Genomic DNA, 22737 nt, shown 5'->3' on the forward strand with positions numbered 1-22737 from the left:
ACTACAACTCCCATACTGCACTGCGGTGAAAGTTGATGCGGTGTGCGTCACGTGACTGGATTCGTGTACCAATCAGAGGCTCGTCCTGAACGCGTGTGTTTTCAAAAGTGCAGTAACTGACGCGGGAATGTTTACAGCCATACATGCCTAAACCAGACATTTAAACTGAGTTCGGCTGTAATGGAGGGTGAGATGATCGGACCCGGACCGTACAGGGCGACCAAACTGGTAAGAGCTGTGGGTAAAGCCGGAGTGTGCGCTCCTCATCAGCGCTTCTCTTCGGTTCTCCGACATCAGCAGTGTTGACCTGAAATAATATAAAGACACCGCTGTGCTGCAGAGCCCGCTAGCACACTGCAGGTTACACGGGGGATACTTTGAGAAATGTTAGAAATGGGAAGCCTTTAATTCCTGTCGTACATCTGTTTTACCACAGGCGCTAAAGTAAGTGTGTGTGTGTGTGTGTGTGTGTGTGTTGAAATGGTTTTACGCTATTCTACTGTTTACTACAGTTGTATTATGATATTGATAATATTCCCGGTGTGTTACTGACTGTCTTGAGAGTGTCCTCCGTATCCATAACACTCAAACGCTGTATATTAGCGTCCGTCTGGCCCACACTCAGCTGCAGGTTCTGCGTCTGTGCTCGTGATCCTGGAGCGGGTTTATTCCCGAGCAGGAAACTTTAGTCCAGCGGAAGATGTAAATGCTCTTTTCATCACCCTGCACTGATCCCGGAGCGGTCTCAGTGTTTCTCCTGTTAAACACAGGTACAGGAGTAACTGTGCTGGGATCAGTCAGCCCCGGATTTGTATCATATTTTCCCACTAATGTGTGGCGTGCTGCAGGGGTTGCCAGATCCCTCACTAATATCATCTTTTGTTGAACAGATAAATTAATGTAAAGGTTTGGAGGCGCTCGAGGGAGAGTACATTTTAACTTTAATATATACATAAGTACATATACAGGTGTATCTGTCTGTAATATCAGTCGGTCAGTGTGGATGCGGGAATCATTACCTGACGGTGAGGGCAGACTGTGAGCAGCAGTGCCTGCTCTGCTCTACGGTCACTCCTTCATCAGGAGCTCTTGTTCTCTTATCAGAGCATTTTAGAGAATAGACAGTTCTAGAAAATAACGTCTAGAAAGCGCTGGAGATGAACATTTAATATTTTCTGTTTCAGAAAGACAGTTATAAACACGATGTTGCCACACTTGTATGTACAGACGTGATGTGCTGAAATATTAAGCACTGTTCACAAACATCCTCCTACTAGCCCAGCCTCTGGGCTGTCATTTCTGCACATCTGAGCTCGTGGTCATCAGTTTTCGCTGAGGAGTAATAGTAATGGACTGACTGTGGTACATGTGATGTCTTCCTCCGCTGTCAGGGCTGAGGTGTTGCTGTACGTCTGTGGAATGTGATTTACAGTAGTTTAATATCTCGCGTAGTCCTCATTTGGCACTTTTACTGAATAAAGATCCACAGATTTACACAGTAAAACAACACGCCTCATTCTGTCGGTGCTTCACTGTCAGCAGTTTATCCTCCACCCTGCGCAGCTTCACCTCCACACCGCTCTGAAACTCCGCTTCACACAGATCGAGGTAAAGTTGGTTTTATATGCACACATTTAGACTTTCTCCTTGATAATATAATTTCAGAAAAGTATTTATTTCAAATTCTAATTGGATAAATCACATCAGCAGCCAAGGAATATCAGAGTAAAACGTTGTTCACAGTCAATTAACTAGTGCTGGTGTTGTTTTGAAGTTGTATTTGCATGCTAATTCAGACTGAATATTCAAAATAGTGTAAGTAAACAATATAAGTACCGTAAAATGAACCAATATGCAAATATAAAACCAACTCTACCTCAATTTCACACAGCTCTAGAAATACAGACACACCGGCCGCTCCTGATTTCTGCAGATCCGGCTTTTCTTTTTATGAACTGTAATGATAATAAACTAATAATGAGGACAATAATAAACCAGATTAAAAATACATCTGTTCCCCACAAACTGCTCTACCAGCACAGACAACATCAATAAACATCTTCAACAGAACATGATCTTCCACTGTCTGTAACTCAATTAAAGCCAAGATAAGCAGAAACCCACACGGATCCGCCTATCAGTGACAGCGCAGGGTGGGTTGAGGCCCGAAGGAAACCCACGCCAGCACGGGGAGAACATGCAGACTCAGCACAGAAAATCCTGTTACAAAATGCGGCGAAAAGTCCTACATGACGGTAATAACGCAATTAAGGTGTTTACATGTCTGTACTGCACTTCAATAATGCGACTAAAATCAGCGTACTCCACACGTCTTAATTCGATTTCTCTTTAGTTGGATTGTGACCTTAATCGGATTAAATTAATCAAAAATCGCTGTTTACATGGTCAACTCTAAATCAGAGTATTGTCTTAATCGCATTAAAATCAGATTATTGGTGTCCATGTAAACGGAGTCATTCTTGCTGTAAGGCAACAGTGTTAACCACTGGGCCGCCGTGCCGCCCAATCAATGAAAAAGGAGGGAAGAGTATGGTGGAAGGGGGGATTCTCCAAGATGAAGATGACTGAGGGGAGGAGCTCTGCTTATTTACAGTGAATCATCTGATTGGTGAATCATGCGTTAGCTAATGCAGGACCAGCTGTGGTCAATCATAAGCACGCGCTCCTCTCGATATTAGCTTATAAATAAACTTCACTCTGAGTCTCACTGAGCCCTGAGCTGCTGTATGATCACAGTATGATGATGATGATGATGATGATGATGATGAATGGTTTCTTATGTGTTCAGTGGAATGAGACGGTCCGGTTGTTCCGCTCCGGGATGCCGGTCCGCCGCCGCTGGTCCCGCTTCCGCAGTTACGAGCGCTGTTTCTCGGGTTCGGAGGCGCTGGATTTCCTCCATCAGCTGCTGCAGCAGAACCAGAACTTCGGGCCGGAGGTGTCGCGCCAGCAGACGCTGCAGCTGCTGAGCAAATTCCTGAAGAACCATGTGATCGAAGACGTCAGAGGACGGTTTGGCACCGAGGACTTCCAGGACAGCGGACACCTGTACAGGTGAGGCTCTACTATCCTGCACCGGTGCTGATCACAGCAGAATATGATCATTATCTGCTTTCTGTCCTCATCAAGAGATATAATCTAGCACATATAATAACAATAATAATAGTAATAGTAAGCTAGTATATATAGCTTAAGGGGGTGTAGTGTGGCGGTTCAGCTAACCCAGCCGCCACAGAGACAGACAGAGAGAGAGATGAGTGTTTGAGACAGATGAATGTTGTTGTTTGAGCTCTTCATGTACCTGCTGTGACTGTGTTATAAAGCGCTATAGATGTGCAGAAGCAGTCATGTTAGTCAGTGTCCTGCACACTACACACATGCCATTCTGTTATTCCTAACTCTTCCTGATGTATGCTGTACATGTGGCAGATTTCCTCTACGGTCGCCCCTGAAGACGGTTCCTGTGCGCCCGCCAGTCCCAGACCTGCAGATACCCACGATGCCCTGCTGGGAAGAGGAGAAGGTCCCTGCAACACGTCTGCTGGTGTGTGTGTGTGTGTGTGTGTGTGTGTGTGTGTGTGTGCGCGCGTGTGTGTGTGTGTGTGTGTGCGCGTGTGTGTGTGTGTGTGTGTGTGTGTGTGTGTGTGTGTGTGTGTGTGTGTGTGTGTGTGTGTGTGTGTGTTCTGTCAGTATAGTTGACGCAGCAGTGCAGTTGGGTGTCAACAAAACACTGAGCAGTACTGAAGGTCGGGACCCCTCAGACTGAGCGCTACAGCCGCTAACAGCAGCCATGGCGTAGTGGAGCGCTCGCAGCGCTGGTCTGGTGTGTGTTCTAATCAAGCGGCAACCTCCCGCTCTCCCTCGGGAGGCCAATACGGAAGTAACTGAAACTGCAATTCATCAAAATTTCGCTAGTCCTGGCTCCATAATAGAGCAAATTTCAATTGAGCCCACTGTTAGAATGGCCAACTTTACAGCAGAAAAAAAGGTGTTTACAGCCTGGTACAAAGAACGATTTTGGTTCATATAGCTATTATTACCCTCCATGACAACTGTGAGGGGGTGAATTTTTTATAACTCATCCATTTCCTTTATATTAGGTTATTTTAAGTTTGCATAATTAAGGGCGTGGCCACTTGAGTGACAGCTAGGTCTCGCTGGTCGCCGTCACTTCACCTCAGCTGAATCCAGCAGATTAGCCACTGATCTCGGCATATTCATCGTATTTTTGTTTTGTTGTATGTGGCTTTACACAGTCAGCTACCTTTTGGACTTATTTCCTTCAATTATCAGATGATATGGGATGCTGTGTGCATTTAATTGTGCTCACATGGCCTCCGTTTCCCATGTGAGTAAAGTTATATACTTGTATACCATCTCTATAAATGTATTTGTTTTATTAAGATCATTTATCATTAATATTTTTCTTTAGACCAGTAAAGCACTCCAGAATCTGCCAGATTGATTAGCTGTAGGCTCTAGAACAGTCATCTGAAGCGTTGTCATACAATGTTGTGCTGGATTTTATCAATAGTCTTGCATTTACTTACACACACACACACACACACACACATCTGAAGTGTTTGGAAGTAATTCGCGGTTTCCTCCTGTAGAAAAACGTCATAAGAACAATGTTTAGTGGCTCAATGTATTACTACCGTGTTTTTAAAAGTCTAAACACTTTATTGATATAGTGTACAGCCAAGCACATGTGGTCAGAACACAAACGAGTCGCAGGTAATGAAGTATCAAGCGTTTCTCCCAAAGTAAAGTCTGTCTGCCAGGTCTAAGCAAAGTGCCAGCAGGTGTCTGTAGCTCCGCCCACTCTCCGCCTCTTTGCCCTTGTTTGGTATCCCGCCGTGGGTGCGATTACGCGCGAGCAAAATGGCGACGGTTGGCCGCGCCTACTTGTGGCTTCTTTTGCGCTCTTCAGAAACCTATGGGTGACGTCACGGATACTCCGTCCATATATTTTACAGTCTATGGTTCTAATGGGAACTGAGGCGCAGCTCTCACATTACCTCACTGAAATCAGCTGCGGCGCCCACGGTGCTCAGCACATGTGGATCTGATTAAACAATGTAAATATAGGAGAGTTCACTTCAGTGATGGTGGAGCTGAAAATATTGCTGATTATTAATACTCCTCAGTCAGTGCAGCAGCTCTGCTCATATCTAACTCAAACTACACGTCTCTCTCAAGAACTTATTCAAGAAGAGGAAGAAGACACCGTCAAAATGAACACGACTGTTTTAAAGCTTTCTAAACGTACTATCATCATCCTTATCATCATCTTCATCATCATAATCATCATCATCATCATCTTCTTCATCATTTTCATTATCATCATCTTCATCATCACCATCTTCATCTTCTTCATCATCATCATCTTCATAATCATCATAATCATAATCATCATCATCATCATCATCATCTTCTTCATCATTATCATCATCTTCTTCACCATCATCTTCATCATCATCATCATCTTCTTCATCATCTTCATTATCATCACCATCATCATCATCATTTTCATTATCATCATCTTCTTCATTATCATCATCATCTTCTTCATCATCTTCATTATCATCACCATCATCATCATCTTCATCATCATCACCATCATCTTCATCATCATTATCATTTTCTTCATCTTCATCATCTTCTTCATCATCATCATCTTCTTCATCATCTTCATTATCATCACCATCATCATCATCTTCATCATCATCATCTTCTTCATCATCATTATCATCATCTTCTTCATCATCATCATCATCTTCTTCATCATCATCATCATCATCTTCTTCATCTTCATTATCATCACCATCATCATCATCATCATCTTCTTCTTCATCATTTTCATTATCATCATCTTCATCATCATCATCATCTTCTTCATCATCTTCATTATCATCATCATCATCTTCTTCATCATTTTCATTATCATCATCATCATCATCATCTTCATTATCATCATCATCATCTTCATTATCATCATCATCTTCATCATCTTCATTATCATCATCATCATCTTCATTATCATCATCATTATCATCATCACCATCATCTTCATCATCATTATCATCATCTTCATCATCATCATCTTCATCATTATCATCTTCTTCATCATCTTTATCTTAATCATCATTTTCAACTTTATCATCGTCATCGTGTGTGTGTGTGTGTGTGTGTGTGTGTGTTTACCCGACGGTACACAGGCTAGCCCGGGGCTCACTGCTTCTGGATCTGGGTAAACGCAAAGTGCCATATGCAGCTGTAGGACAAGCAAGTTTCTTAGGATTCAGACAGAAACTCAATGGGAAGCTGGATACAGTGCTGTGGGATATGGAGTGCGCTCAGACTGGCCGGACCTGAATGACTTGTGCAGCGGCATTAACATACAGCTGAGCTGGAGGAACACGAACGGACAGCAGGTGAAAGCCAGCGATGAGGCGATCATAGACACTGATAACACATATGCTGAAGCAGCTTTAGATAATGGCGGAGTAAAGAAAGAGCTGAAGAGCAAGACGTGCAGGGATGAGATTCTCCAGCACTTTCACACACAGCAGCGCAGTTACTGGACACATCTGCGGCTCCAGGGTGAACTGGCCTGTCTGCAGAGCGCGGATCACACAGTCTGACACACTGCACTACATAACCCGCTATTGATCACACTATCCTTAAGTTTGTCATCAGAGCTCGTTTACAAACACTTCCTACAAAGTATAATCTGTCTGTGGTACCCGAAACACCATGAGCCCTTCTGTATACTGCACAGCGACAGAATGACGGAATCAACAGCACACATAATGAACGGCTGTCCCGCGTTCAAAGGCCTTTACATCGCACGTCACGACCGCATTGTGAATATTACAGCTAAAGAGATAGACAGAGTCAGTGTGCACAGTGCACTATACACTAACAAGACTGTGAACAGTAATGCAGATGTTCTGAGTGCTGTCATTAGAGATTTCCCTAACACCCCTGATATTGTTGTTGTGGATGAAGTATTGAAGAACATCCTCATTATGGAGGTAGGCTGCTGTTTTGACGCACACATGGATTTGTGCTATTCAGAAAAACTGCTGAAATATCAACCCTTAGTAAATGCTTTAAAAGCGTGTGGTTATAATGTACGGTAGCCTAGGGCACGTTCATACACTGTGTGTGAGGGGTCTACAAATTGCCGGGCTCAGTAAAAAAAAACTCTAAACAAATTGCAAAGTACTGTTCTGTGTCTGCAATAGCAGGCAGTCTTCACGTATGGAGAAGACGATGCCATCTCTATCCCTAATCTATTTACTCACTACAATGCGCAGACTTGACTGAGTGTTTTAATATTGTCACACACATACTCAATGGTTGTCTTCACTGCTCGTACTGTGAAACATCACAGGCTCTTTACGATTATTTGGATGTTGTGTTGCTTTAATTAGTATTAGTCATTCCAAATAAAATGAATCAAGTGTGTGTTTTCTGCTGTATTTACTGTTGTTTTGTCCTCAGGGTTCAGAGTCATGGAATAAGCGCCACAGCATCGCCATCGGGGAGATCCCGGAACGCCGGCTGACCCAGCAGACAGAAATAACCCAGAGACAGCTGGAGCACATCTGGAAGAAGAGGACGCTGATGCAGTAAGATCACACACACACACACACACACACACACACACACACACACACACACACACACACACACACACACACACACACACACACACACACTCACACACACACTCACTCACTCACTCACTCACTCACTCACTCACTCACTCACTCACTCACTCACTCACTCACTCACTCACTCACTCACTCACTCACTCACTCACTCACTCTGCCCTGTGTGTCAGTCTGCAGTGTGTTCTGGGTCTGCAGTCTCTGCATGAACTCCTGGATGTCGCTCTGATAAACCCGAAACACATCGTCCACAACGTGTGCGGAGTCAACAAGCAGAACATCGTCATCCTGAAGAGCAGATCAGGTGTGTGTGTGTGTTGTGTGTGTGTGTGTGTGTGTGTGCGCGCGTGCGTGCGTGCGTGCGTGCGTGCGTGCGTGCGTGCGTGCGTGCGTGCGTGCGTGCGTGCGTGCGTGCAGAGTCAACAAGCCGAACATCGTCATCCTGAGAGCAGATCAGGTGTGTGTGTGTGCGCGTGTGTGCGGAGTCAACAAGCAGAACATCGTCATCCTGAAGAGCAGATCAGGCGTTGTGTGTGTGTGCGTGCTGCAGAGTCAACAAGCAGAACATCGTCATCCTGAAGAGCAGATCAGGTGTGTGTGTGTGTGTGTGTGTGTGTGTGTGTGTGTGTGTGTGTGTGTGTGTGTGTGTGTGCGCGCGCGGAGTCAACAAGCAGAACATCGTCATCCTGAAGAGCAGATCAGGTTTTGTGTGTGTGTGTGTTTGTGGTGTGTGTTGTGCTGGTGTTCGACTGGTCTCTCTGTCTCTCTCCTCAGAGGATTTGCCTCACTGGTTTTGTCAGCGATGAGAGTCTGGCGAACTGTGAGTGACAGATGATCAATAACTAATAATAATTTATAAGCAGGATATAATTCTTTATCCTGCAGGTCTGAGGTGGCATATAAACTCTCTTCTGTGTGTGTGTGTGTGTGTGTGCGCCTCTTCAGGGCCTCACGGTGGCGACAGCAGGAACTGCATGTACCCTGGGTTCGAGCGAGACGTCTTTAAGACCGTGTGTGAATATTTCCAGAGTCTGCAGGAGCCGCTGCTCACCTTCCGGCTGTATGAAGCCTTCGTCAGTGTTTTAGGTATTCAGTTCATCTTCATCTCTGCAGTGGTGTGTGTGTGTGTGTGTGTGTGTGTGTGTGTGTGTGTGCGCGCGCTCCAGTGTTTGGGCTCAGTAAGAGATGTTCTGAATAATACATGAACACTTTCATTATCTGCTCTTTAACACTGCTAATACTCATACATGTGTTCTGATGAGTAATTGACTATATTAGACACACTCCTGAATACAGGAGAATACAGATTACACTAATGTGTTAATAATACAGCGGGGGAATGAGTACTGAACACGTCTCCATTTTCATCAGACAACATCTCTCTAAAGCTGCCTGCTGACTTAAGATTAAAGTTGACAAGAAATCCACATATGCAGAGAAACACGTCTAATGAGTGTACACATGAAGCTCTGTGTAATAAAAAGAAATGACGCAGGGAAAAAGCATTGAACACATGAAGAAAGGGAGGTGTATTTGGGCAGTGAAAGCCCAGACAGCAGCTGAAATCTCTCAGTAGTTGATTGATTGATTGATTGATTGATTGATTGATTGATTGACATTCCAGTTAGACTGATTCATACATATTTATAAACTGTCGAGGATAAAACACACAAAAGAAGCCACAGGCTTATTTCCATTGTGGTCCTCGATATTCTTAAAAAATGAACGAGCAAATCCTAAATGGAGTGCAAACATCATCAGCTCAACAACTCAGCACAACAAAATCCTCAAGTTCAGCTGTAAAACAACCACTCATTAATTTCCTTTAAGAGCACTCTCGATTTGAGTCTCTTTAAAGATCGAGGGCAAAACATTCCAAGCCGCAGAGCTCGTACACAAAGAACAATTTCCACCTGATTCACTCTTAACTCTATATGGGTAAATATCCCTGCTACACACTCTTGTAGAATGACAGTGCACCTCACTAACCTAACCTAACCCTTAAACCCGTCACTAATTCAGAAATGTTACTGTTTTAAACTTACTTTGACTATAATTTCTTTATTAAATGTGTCAGTGGAGGTACTTTCATAACAATTCTACACAACTTATTTTGGGCCGTCTGCAATTTTTTCATTTTATTAGAACTACCGCTGTACCAAAAAGCTGCAGCATAGTCAAAGTATGGCTGCACTAATGCACCAGCTAATATTTTTAAAGTTTGAGTATGTAGGAGCTCTGTCTGTCTTGCTAATTTTAGAACAATGGACTATAACAGCCATCTTTTTGCCTGTGAAGTTACTATCTAACCAGGTGTATGCTGCACACTGGTGGTGGTGTGGAGAGACCCCTTTCATGATTGTGAAGTGCTTTAGGTGTATGGCCATACACAATAAATGCGCTATAAAAATACACAATACATTCAGATTTACATTACACATAAAATTCAACCTAAATATTTCACTTCATGTTTTAGAGTAATAATTTGATCTCCTGCTTTTATCTCTGACCCGACACAAATTCTTAGTTTCGCAGCTGAACCAAATAAATAAATTCAGTTTTACCCAAAAGTAAGGGCAATTTATTAAGGCAAAACATTTGAGAGACTTCCTCAATTAGTTGACTTATTTCCTTTTCAATAAATTCCCTCCTCTCCTGAGACACTGTTATTGCTGCATCATCCGCATCTCGTCACCTTAGAATTATAAGCTTCTGTCTGCGTTCTACATGATTTTGAGTTATTAAGCTTCAAAGTTTTTGCATTCCATATAGCAAACAACATGTGTGTAACAGCTCTCTTTCATACATTAACATGACAGAGACCCTAAATGCTCTCTACAAAAAATTATCAAAGGTCTCCTACATTTGCAAATTGGAGTAAAAACCATGGTAAATGGAGACAGAACCTTCTAATTCTGAAAAGTCATTTCCACTTGGAATTATAAGGTTCTATCTGCCAGATCATTCACTGAAGCTTTACTTATCAAGAAAAACAATCAAATAATATATCATATGGTGTTGTAACAGTATGTTGATGCTTCAGAAAGTAGAATTTGTGCTTTCTATAACTATTTCTTTCATGTTTTAGGATAAATATTTTTTTTTCTTGTTTAAATTAAGCGTACAGGGCTGTGCTAAATATTTTGTCCAGTGCAGAGGTCAATTTTATCTAATTAATATATTAATATGTATAACATTTTATGCTTTTATATGAATTATTGAATTATATTGATTAAATTATATGCCCCATGAATTAAGTTAAGCATTTGCCCTTCAAGGCCTAATATTAAATTTAAAGACTTTAAAAGAAAACCGACAATAAGCAAATGCGTTTAATGAAACACTGAAAAATGTTTCACTGACTCTATACACAAATAAAAATTATTTCACATTTAATATATACAATATATATATAATATATATGTCAAATTTAATATTTCATCAGTTGTCAAAAAAAGCTTCTAAATCATCACATTACACACTGTCTCAGTTTAGTGTGGTGCGGCATTATTTAGCCGACGCTGATTTTGTGTGATTTTTGTCTTTCTGGTGTTTCCCTCTGTCAATGGAGCAGTCTGGCGAACTGGTAAAGAAAGCTGATCCTGATTGGTCCTCATGTGTGCATTTAAAATGCTGATTGGCTTACAGAAAAAAACCTTATAGAGCCAAGCTAGAGTTCAACTTTGTAGATAAACCGTTTTTGTTTTTAAATAAAAAGTCTTATTCAATTCAATTCAATTGACCTTTATTTGTAAAGCGCTTATACAATGTAGATTGTGTCAAAGCAGCTTCACATAAAAGGTCACAGTAAATAGGAACAGTGTAGTTCAGTTTGTAGTGTTTAAGTTCAGTTCAGTTTAGCTCAGTTCAGTGTGGTTTAATAATCACTACTGAGAGTCCAAATATTGAAGAGCAAATCCAACGATGCAAATAAAAATTAAATAAAAAAACACCATATAATGTAAATAAGATGTCATTTAATGAGAATATGTCAATAACTCAATTTTGACAAAAACGTCAGATAGAACCTAATTAATCTAAGGTGACGATTTAACAAAAGCTTATTTGAACAAGCCATTTTGGAATCCTTATTGTATATTAAAAAAAGCAACGGACCTAAAACACTGCCTTGTGGAACCCCAAAAGCGATGGGCGAATAATCTGATACCACTATTTGGCTTCTGTTTTCAAGGTAAGATTTGATCCATTTACAGGCCATATTACCAAAACCCATTGCTTTTGCTTTAAAAGCAATATCCTGTGGTTAACTGTATCAAAAGCTTTTTGTAGGTCTAACAAAACCATCCCACTTAACTTCCCTTTATCCATATCTCTCTTTATATAATCTGTTAAATATAAAATTGTTGAATCAGCAGAAGGATTTTTCCTAAAAGTCAATCTGCTCATAAATAATTTTCTCCATCACTTTAGACAAAGAACTTAAAATTGATACTGGCCTATAATTATTAACATCAAACCTACTACCTTTCTTAAAAGAGGAATAACTCTTGCTTGTTTCAGCTCATCCGGAACTTTATCTTGACAAATAGAAAGATTAATAATATGTGTACCAACTGGAAAGAGAAATTTCGCAGAGTCTTTGAGGAACTGCACTGGAATATTATCTAACCCTGTTGCTCTACTATTTTTTAGTGTTTTTAATTTCTTCAATATATTCCCCTCATCTACTTTATTAAACACAAAACTTCCTAAATTAAAACCACAGTTGGCACAATACTCTATAACTAATTTATCATTAAAATACCAGTTTTTACTGGAAGCTTTTTCACCAATTCCCTGCCACAGTTATAAAAAAAATCTATTAAAATAATTAGCAACCTTTAACTGATCCAACATCAATTTTCCATCCACTGTAAGGTTAAGTTTTGAACAATTACTTTGAGACTTTTTTGAGGCCCTAAATCATTTAATAATCTCCATAATTATTGAGAATCGTGCTTTGTTTCCTTAATCTTATCCTCAAAAGAATTATTTTTAGCCTTTAACACCACTTCTCCAAACCAATACAATATCAATGATGGGGTTAGTTATAGGGGTAATTCATAATAATCCATGATAATCTGTTTGAGCACATATGATTAACTAAATAATTTAAAATATTTATACACTGATAAATCTTGTTTTAACATGTCCGTATTCAAGTCACAAATAATTATTAACTCTTGTCCAATCTTAAAAATTGACTTCCTTAAAATCCCATCCAGAGTTTTATAAAAATCATTCTGATCAGGTGGGCGAGAACAAACCCCCACTAAAATCGCTTTGCTACTCGGTAACATAATGTCCGACCAAACAGCTTCAACAGCGGCGCTATCCAAGTCTTTTCTCTCTTTAAAACACAACGTCCAATCTAATATATACACGTCCTCCTCTACCTTTACGATTTCTGACCCTTCGAATCAAATTGTAGATTGGTATATGAATCTCTGCAAGCGATATTGAATCATCCAGCCATGTTCTTCAGTAAGCCTCTGCCCTTCCTCCAGTGAGAGTGAAGATCAGCTGCTTCAGTCCAACATTTACATTAGCAGGAGGATGAAGATCAAACCATTTCAGCAAGACAATGATCCAAAACACAGCCAAGGAGACTCTCAGATGCTTTTAGAGAAAGAAAATCAAGCTGTAGAATGGCCCAGCCAATCACCTGACCCGAATCCAATAGAGAAAACAGAATAAAGCTCAGCTGTGATAGACGAGACCCACAGAACCATCAAGATTTACACACTCTGCTGAAGTCTTAGAGAAACTCATACCTGAGCTATGCATGAGGCTGCATACATGCGCAGTAATTTCAGCAGTATGGGTGTCTGTGTATGCTCTTGTGCTGTTCTCAGGGCTCCTGCAGTACCAGGCTCTGGCTGTGGAGGCGCTGCAGGTCTGTTTCTCCTTCTGCCTCCTGCTAATCGCCGTAAACTGCAGCTGCTGATGCGTCTGATGGCCAAAGTGTGTGTCAACGCTTCCCTGCCACCGCTAAACGACACCATCAGCACTCGAACACTGGTACACACTCCTGCTGCATTTGTGTGTGTGTGTGTGTGTGTGTGTGTGTGTGTTATACATGTTATTGTAACCGAGTCCTCCAGCATGAAGAACCTCAGCAGATCAGCTCATCTCTGCAGAACTAACACCTGCACGGCCACACTCTGATCTGATAACACACACACACACACACACACACACACACACACACACACATATATATATATATATATATATATATAATGGTGTGTGTATGTGTGCAGATGGTGCAGACATTCTCCCGCTGTGTCCTGCGCTCTGCTGCTGATCTGGATCTGGATGATCTGCTGTCCTCTAAGCTTCTGGTGTTTCTGCTGGACCACGAGGAGCTGCTGGAGGTGCCGGCGGGCCTGCGGAGGAGTGTGGAGGAGCAGATCACACAGCTCACACGCACACAGGTCACACACATACACACACACACACACACACACACACACACACAGCTCACATGCACTCAGGTCTCACACGCACACAGGGCTCACACACACACACACACCCCCACACACAGGACACACAGGCACACAGCTCAAACTAACCCTAACTCAGACCTCATAAACACACAATAGGCTGGGCTTGTCATGTGCAAGACATTAATTAATTAAAGCTCCAGATTGTACAGCCCACTTGAAGCTCATGTCCCACCCACTTGGATCTGGCTCCGCCCTCTTATACCCTTCTCCTGGCAGTATTCTGGTTATGTTCAGCTTTGTCCTTATATGATCACAGCAGCCCAAACATCCTGGACAGACCTTCATTAGAATAAAGGGCTGTTTACTGAACACACACTGCTGACAGAGCTCTGAGGAGAGGAAACAGTGCCAATAATCGACGCCCACTTCCCTGCAGTCCCGCCCACTGGCCAACACAAGCTGTAGGCGGAGACTTGGGACACTAGTGAATAATGACGCCCACGTCCCTGTAGCCCTGCCCACTGGCACACACACTTTAAGCTGCGGTCACACTGGGCTTTTCTCCCCATAGACTTCCATTCATACGCACACGAATGTGTCAGACTGGAAACGCAGGGTCATGCGTCAAGTTTCACATGTTGCTGCGGTGCAAAGTTCAGGCTTGGTGAACTTTGACCTGCGAAATCGCATCACTTGACTGCGTAAGACCAATCGAGGATCAAAACATGACCTCTCTGGACAGAAATGTAAAACATGGAGCAATCGCTCGCTTTATTAATGTCTAATCATCTTGTTTAATCCCGCCCCTTTTCGCAGTGACGTATGACAGAATTTCGCAAGCTCAAACTCTAGTGTGACCGCAGCTTTAGGCAGAGACTGAGGACACTAGCGAATAATTGATGCCCACGTCCCGTAGCCCCCGCCCACTGGCACACACATTAGCTGTGAATATAAACACACACCACACACACACACACACACACACACACAGAGGATCGGCTTTTGTCTTCCTCCTAATGATGTGGGATCAGTGCAAGTGTGTGTCTGACAGACGTGTGTGTGTGTGTGCATGCGTGTGTGTGTGTGTGTTGTGTGGTTGTGTGTGTAGATCCGGCCCGCGGGCTCAGACAGCGACTCTTCTGCGGTGTACTGTTCTCAGATCAGCTCTCAGCAGTTCGAGCAGCAGCGAGTCTCAGTTTCCCACATGGAGGATCTGCTGGAAAACATCATGAAGATCAGCAGCGGCCGCGAGCGCAGGAGGAGGCTGAAGCAGGCTAGTGTTTACCACACTACACTACACACTACACCACACTACACACTACACTACACACTACACCACACTACACTACACACTACACCACAGTAACCCACAGACTACACCGTACTGCTTGTTGGTGTGTAGCACACTGCACACACTGACTCTGTCCACCTCTGTAGCTGTAGTGTTCTTTGTGCAGCAGGACTCGTGGGTGTTTCGGGCACCACACACACAGATTATATCGGCAGTGTTTGTAATCGAGCTCTGATGGTGAAGTTGAGCATGCTGTGATCAGTAACAGGGTTGTGTGTGTGTGTGTGTGTGTGTGTGTGTGTGTGTGTGTGTGTGAGATCTGCGCTCTGCAGATGGGCCAGTTCGCCCTGGAGCCGCAGGTGAGTCCAGTAACTGCGCTGCTGTGTGTGAAAGTGCTGAGAATCTCATCCCTGCACCTCCTGCCCTTCAGCTCCTGCTTTACTCCAGCATTATCTAGAGTCGCTCCAGCATTAGCAGTGTCCATGATCGCCTCATCGCTGATGTTCACCTGCTGTCCGCTCGTGTTCCTCTAGCTCAGCTCTGTTATTGCTGCTACAGCAGTCATTCAGGTCCAGTCTGACACTCTCCACATCCCGCAGTCTCTGTATCGAGCTTATCATTGGTTTTCTCCTTCAGCTGCTGATGGCACTTGACGTTTACCCAGATCCAGAAGCAGTGGGCCTTGGGCTAGCCTTTGTGTCGCCGTGGTTTAGCATGTGCAATAGATGGTTTATTCTAGTAGCTGTATTTATCCACCCCATATGGGGAAGCCTGAGTGCGCCCTCAGATCTATTAGTGAACAGAACACTTCTTGTTGTGTGTGTGTGTGTGTGTGTGTGTGTGTGTTTGACCACGCTCACACCAGCTGCTCAGGCTGGTAGAGGACAGCCATCTATTTTGTCCAGTCTGCTAAGATATTCATTGCAGATATCGCTCCGCTGTTCTTGCAATTCTCCAGCTACGGTACATTTATGTCCAGGGTAGCTATTAGATTCATGTCTGGCATAAACTCTGATGGCGTTTCCTGAGATTGTAAACACAGTAGGACGGTCATATCTGGTTCTGTATCACCTGCTGTGGATCAGCGTTCATAAAACACTGCACATGTGCTCTTCTTCACCTCGAGCCCAGACCACGGCAGGAAGAGGTCGGTGTCTGACAGCATGATGGTAATGAGGTTTTCTGCTCTTGACACTAAGCTGCATCATCTGCACAGGCTTGAACAGGATTCAGAGATAATACACTGGGTCTATTGAGGAGGCAGAGCCATGTCAGCCATTGGTTTAATGCCAGGATAAAGTTTACAGCACTCCAGGCACACCCTGTCTTAATTCCACCTGCAAGCCTTATGGGTTTTGTCAATTGTGTCTGTACTGCTCTGGCCGTCTCATCTCTACAGGAGAACGGATCATTTCACTATGAGGAAAAGAACCAAAAGCATCCCGGATGTCCAGAAACAGCATAAAAGCAGGAGGACTCGTGTTTAGAGTGATCAGCAGCAGTCTTCAGACAGAACACATGCTCGGTCACTCCTCGCCTCTCTATATACGCTCTCTGTTTCATTGATAGAATACTGGAATCTGCAAGCCAGGGCAGAATACGGTTCACAGTGCATTTCATTAATACCTTATATATGGACGGCAGCAGTGATGTATCTCTCCAGGTGGAGGGGTCTTCAGGAATATTGTCTGTCTTGGGAATCCTGTGGATGATGGCTCCTTTCCACACATCAGGAACTTTCCCATTGATTAAGCAGACGTTGGAGATCTGCGTTAGCGTCGTTGCTGTGAAGTGTTTTATTGCTTTAAGCACTTCATAAGTCACCCCGTCTGCACCACTAGCCGTGTTGCTGGGAAGGCTGCGGAGCTCTTCTGTGATTTCATATGTGGTGAAGGTGGAAGTTCTGGACTGTGTGTTTGTATCTTCGGGCCAAGAGTGCCACACCATGGGGGCTGCTGCACTGGTGATGCCGCTGCCTGAGGACTATTCATATACTTTAGACACATCCCTGGAGGAGGGATCGGGTGAGTACTGTTATCTAGGGTGATGTCGATGGCTTTACCTCTCCATGATTCCAGAGATAGACTAGCTCATTTTCACTCCCCTCTGTAGACTCTCTCGCTCTGCTGGATTTTGTCGCTCTGTTAAACGCTGGTTGAATAGTTTTCCCAATGTAGCTCAGCTGGAGATCTCTCCATTCAGTGAGCGTGTGCTGGTCAGATCTGAGTGGGATTTTCCTCAGGATTCTGGCTGTATGTTTCAGCTAAGCCTAGTGGCCTTCCGTCTCTGTTCACTACTGTGCGCTCAGCTCTTATAATACTCCACATAGGCTGGTTATTAATTTTATCCAGAGATGCAGGTCATTACCAGTAGACATAGTTTCTGTGGGGTCTTAGTCTTAAATTTAAAACTAAATTTTAGGCCTTAAAGTCTTTAATTGGCTGTTCTAGGTCTTATATTTCTGCACAGGTCTTATTTTTCTGATGTCCATGTAACGCTACATTTAATGCTCATTTAAATTCTTGTTTGCTGTTGTTGCTTGGTTTCGTGGTGTTGTAGAGATTAAAAATGTAATATGTAAGTCTTTAAATAGTGGACTAATATAAATCATGTCAGAAAGGAATAAGGAACACAGGACACATTGTGAGTCTGCATATAATCTCGCTGAGCGAGCAGTGTACTGAGAGTGCACAAGTAAATCTGTGCGTGAGCAGTGCATATTTGAAAGTGAGAAAATTTGCGTGCGAGCTCTCAAATATAATAGGCTACTTTTGTTCACAATCAGATAATCTGTGCATGAGCAAAGAGATTCGCTCGCTCGTATTACATGAATGCGCTCTTGACTTGTAATACTGCTCTCATGACTTTTGTCAGTGAAATAACGCCATAGCGGAGCTCACAGAATGTTTTCAGACTCTGCTGAACAGTTCGCGCAGCGCCGCATTTGATTTGAGTTGAATATGAAACACTTTGAAGACATTTTGTCTGAGACAGGTACGTCTGTCTGTACTGACATCTTTATGATCCGTCCATGCGTGATCATAGGGAGAACCAGATGATCAATAATTCTTGGCTAGAAATTGCAACAGCCGTGGGAAAGGAGGAACGTTTTTGTAAAACTTTGGAAAAGCCTGAGGGATGAGTTTGTTAAAACAAAGAAAGAAGCCCCCAAAAACATCTTCAATGATAATGATGATCTGTTTATTCGTCTGTGTTTACTGTCTGTTTGTTTTGACCGCCCCCTGTCATTTATAAGAATATCTCAATGGTGAACATGTCAAGTATAAAAGCCTCGTCTGTTTCGTGAGCTGCACGATGCGGCACCAGGCGAAAGAATAAATCAGTGTTAAGATGTTTGTTTATTCTGTAGTTCAGTAGTGCATCTAACCTGTCTTCAGTACTGTTCATTAGAATACGTTTATTTTACCACTGATCTTGTGATTTAGCATCTTCTCTGTGTGTGTGTTTTTGATATTGTGATATAGGTCTTAAATTTAATACTTAATGATCTTAAAAAGCTCTTAAAGTCTTACATTTGCCATCATGATACCAGCAGAAACCCTGAGTAGAGTTTGACTTGTTTATCGCTCATAAATTTCACCTCCAGCGTTTCCATGAGCTCTTCCTCTTGTGTCTGAAACACATCCACATGGTCAGAGAGTGGACTGGTGTTGTTCAGAGTTTTAAGTTAGTGGCTGTGTGGTTCTTTTAGGGAAAACACACTTTGGATCGTAGTTCCCTCTGTGGTTACACATCTTTCCGCTTCTTACAGCATCCTTCATCACAGTTTTCAGAGGTGCTAATAAATACACAGCTGAACCGCTCTAACACTGGGCTCTCTCTGCAGTTACGGCGGGTGTAGAGGGAGTCAATAGTGTTTAGTGCCACATATTTGTGTGCCCCAACGTATACACACACACACACACACTCTCTTACACACACAGACATTCGTGTATACGCTCACACACTCGCCATCGCTAAAGAGTAGTTTTTCTTTAGCATATAACTGTGTGTGTATGTGTGTGTGACAGCGTCTGCTGTGGATTCAGACTAAAGGTTGTGTTGATTCTTCAGTTCCAGAGAGTTCATCCAGAGATCTACAGCAGACGCTTCCCTGCGGACAGAGAGACCAGAGCGAGAGCCAAACCAGCCATGCAGATGCTGAAGAGCCGCTTCCAGAGGAGCTGGAGCTTCAGGAGCTGATCTCACAAAACACACACACACACGCTACAGACATACACTACAGACACGCAGTATAGACACACACACACAGACAGACACACACACACACGAGGTGGGTAGTAACGAGTTACATTTACTTGAGTAAAATTGTTGGGTAACGTGTACTTTGACTCTTACTCAAGTAAATTATTAGAGATTACTCATTACTCTACATGTGGCGGTGTTTCTCCGTTACTGTCAGATGATAATATATCTATGATTGTTTGCAAATATCACGAGGAGCCGCATTGGAGAGGTTGTGAGGTTGCTATAGAGACGCGTCTCCCGCTTTGGGTTAGAGCACGTGTTGGAGTAATGGCTGAAGTTTAGGAAGACATGCGAGTTTATACTGCTGTCCCGCCATGGCCATCTGCTCTGTCTGCTGTGAGTTTATCAGACCAGATCACCCGCTCTCAAGTTCAGTCTATGTTTTTACTCCAACATGTCAATAAGAATAGTTTGATAATGCGACACACATCGAACTGACATCGCAACATACACATGAACTACAGCTCTAACCTGAAAACACACGCAGTGTAAGTGTCAACATTATCCAGATTTAGACCTTATTAATAGTAACGATGGGATAACTAAAGATACTGCTGTTTAGTGGAATAACTGATTGAACCTGCACACATTAGTCATTCACACGGTTAACCATTAAAAATAGAACATTTAAACATTATTTTTTAAACATAAAATGGTATATATTATTATTATTATTAACAGAAAGATTTTATCAACCCATTTCTACAGTTTAAAATACTCATCTCTATTATAACTGATTTCTTTTCTTTTTGCCATGATGATAGTATATAATATTTTACTAGATGTTTTTTAAGATACTAGAAGAGACCTTGTTCTGCCCCTTATATCAAACGCCTTGCTTGATTCGACAGAGAGATAACATCTTCCAATGACAACAGACTCCAGGGATAGTTTGAACCTTTTACTGTTGATTATGGAGTAACGTAAAACTGCAAAACATACAAAATACAGAAGGGTAAGTATGCTAGATCAATAACAAGCACAATCAGCGCATTATGCAAAATAGACCACTGGTTACACACTTAACCGAATCATATATGTAATACAATAAGAACAAATTAACATCTTGAATGTATAATGACATGAGTATAGTGTAAGCATAAATAAACTTCAGTCAAATTATGTTTAAATAACGTCTACATACCGAATGTGTCTTCAATACAACTTACATCGAGGAGTAAACGATAGCTACAGCCTTGTGCTCTTCCATGCAGCTTCTGAATACCTAGGCTCACATTTATGATGTCATGAAATAAGGACTCTAACATAAAATGCAATACCCATGTATAACCAGGAGGTGTCGCTAAATGACCACTTAATCCTAGCTAAACGTAAAATGTCTTGATAAGACAGCACAGACATTTAAAGGCTTAACCAGGTTAATTTGACAAGTTAATAGTTAGGCTAATCATTAATGATGGTTTGTTCTGACAATCAAAAGAAATATTGCTGAAGGGGGCTAATAATATTGACCTTAAAATGGGTTTAAAACAATAAAAACTACTTTTATTTTAGCTGATATAAAACAAGTAACACTTTCTCCAGAAGAAAAAATATAGGAAATATTGTGAAAATTTCCTTGCTCTGTTAAACATCATTTAGGAAATATTTGAAAAAGAGCGAATAATTTTTCCTTTAACTGTGTGTATATATATATATATATATATACACACACAATATATTATATTTTGAGAAACATTTATAATATTTTAGAGCAGTAAACGTGTCAGGCTGAATTACTCAAATCAATCATAGACTTCTGCTTCTTTATTGTTTCCAAAACACAGACTTCTTTACAATTTAAAACGGCATCTTTGGAGATCTTTTCTGCTGGAGATACTGTCGTCCTAAAACAAACAAACAAACAAACAAACAAACAAACAAACAAACAAACAAACAAAAAACGTAAATAAAAAAATCTTCCACATACCTTAGGAACGGTATAGCAGAAATTTGGTGATTTTTTTAAAACCTGGACTTTACCAAACCGCAGTATACCTTGAAAACAGTTATCGTCCCATGCCTAATAAATATAAATATAGAGAAAAATAACCAGTCACTATTTACTTGAGTAATTTTTCATCAGATACTTTTTTATATTTACTCGAGTAACTTTAAGATTGTTACTTGTATTTGAGTATAGATTTTGAATACTCTACCCACTTCTGACACACACACACACACACCACACACACTCTCTCTCTACAGAAGCGCTGATCTTCCTCCTCTGGTCTAGTTTTGGCATGTGCTGTTCTTCTTCTGTTAGTGGTGCTCTCCAGGCATCTTCAGTATGAATATTCATGAGTATTTGGAGGATCTGCATCTGCGTCTACATTTCAGCTCTGTTTTCTCCAGAAGAGTCTGAACCCCTCAGCAGCTGCTTCCACAGCAGCAGTGTCGAAGCACACAGGGATCTGCAGTTTAGTTCTCTATGTTTGTCTCTGCGTGGGTTTAGTAGAATTATAATATGCAGTATAATTTAACAACACTGATGTCCAATAATCTTGAATTTATTTCTGAAATGTACGCTGCGTTCCTGTAGACTCTGTGTGTGTGTGTGTGTGTGTGTGTGTGTAAGCTCTGCTGTGGGATCTGCTGTTCTCTGTGGTTCAGTGTGTCTCTGCGTCTCCTCTTCCTCTGTGTTTCTGTGTTTTTATATCTGTGAAGCGTCCGTCATGTGAAACAGCACTACAGAATCCCTCCACTAATCACTCCGCTGCTCATGACGGATGTTCGGTGCTGTATGTGTAGGTCAGTGTTAATATTTGATGATGTTTCCTGTCAGATGGGTCCAGCAGGGCAGCTCTTCATGTCTGTGTGTGTTTTAATAAAAGTAAAGCTGGAACTAACTGTGTGTACTGCGCTGTGGTTTACTGGCTCATTAAGAGCTGGCACATTGTACACAAACTGAAAACTGGTTCAATTGGAGCTATAATAATGCTACGATGGCTAATAAATACACTTTAATTTAGGTTAGGTTGTGTTACCTCACTGTTCTTCGTATAAATCAAACGTGTGTATAAGT

The 22737-nt window shown here is 42.0% G+C and overlaps 1 protein-coding gene across 1 annotated transcript; it reads left to right on the plus strand.

Annotated features, from left to right (window-relative positions):
- Positions 1-63: 63 nt before the first annotated feature.
- On the plus strand, positions 64-21350 carry depdc1b (DEP domain containing 1B). Its single transcript, XM_056466934.1, is given in 13 exon segments — positions 64-228; positions 2810-3075; positions 3451-3565; positions 7534-7661; positions 7877-8007; positions 8478-8505; positions 8507-8523; positions 8649-8789; positions 13559-13606; positions 13609-13724; positions 13967-14140; positions 15261-15425; positions 19518-21350. Coding segments are annotated over 13 exon segments (1506 nt in total). The 5' UTR covers positions 64-180; the 3' UTR covers positions 19647-21350.
- Positions 21351-22737: the final 1387 nt, after the last annotated feature.

The sequence above is a fragment of the Danio aesculapii genome, chromosome 10, assembly GCF_903798145.1.
Source record: "Danio aesculapii chromosome 10, fDanAes4.1, whole genome shotgun sequence".
Classification (NCBI taxonomy): domain Eukaryota; kingdom Metazoa; phylum Chordata; class Actinopteri; order Cypriniformes; family Danionidae; genus Danio; species Danio aesculapii.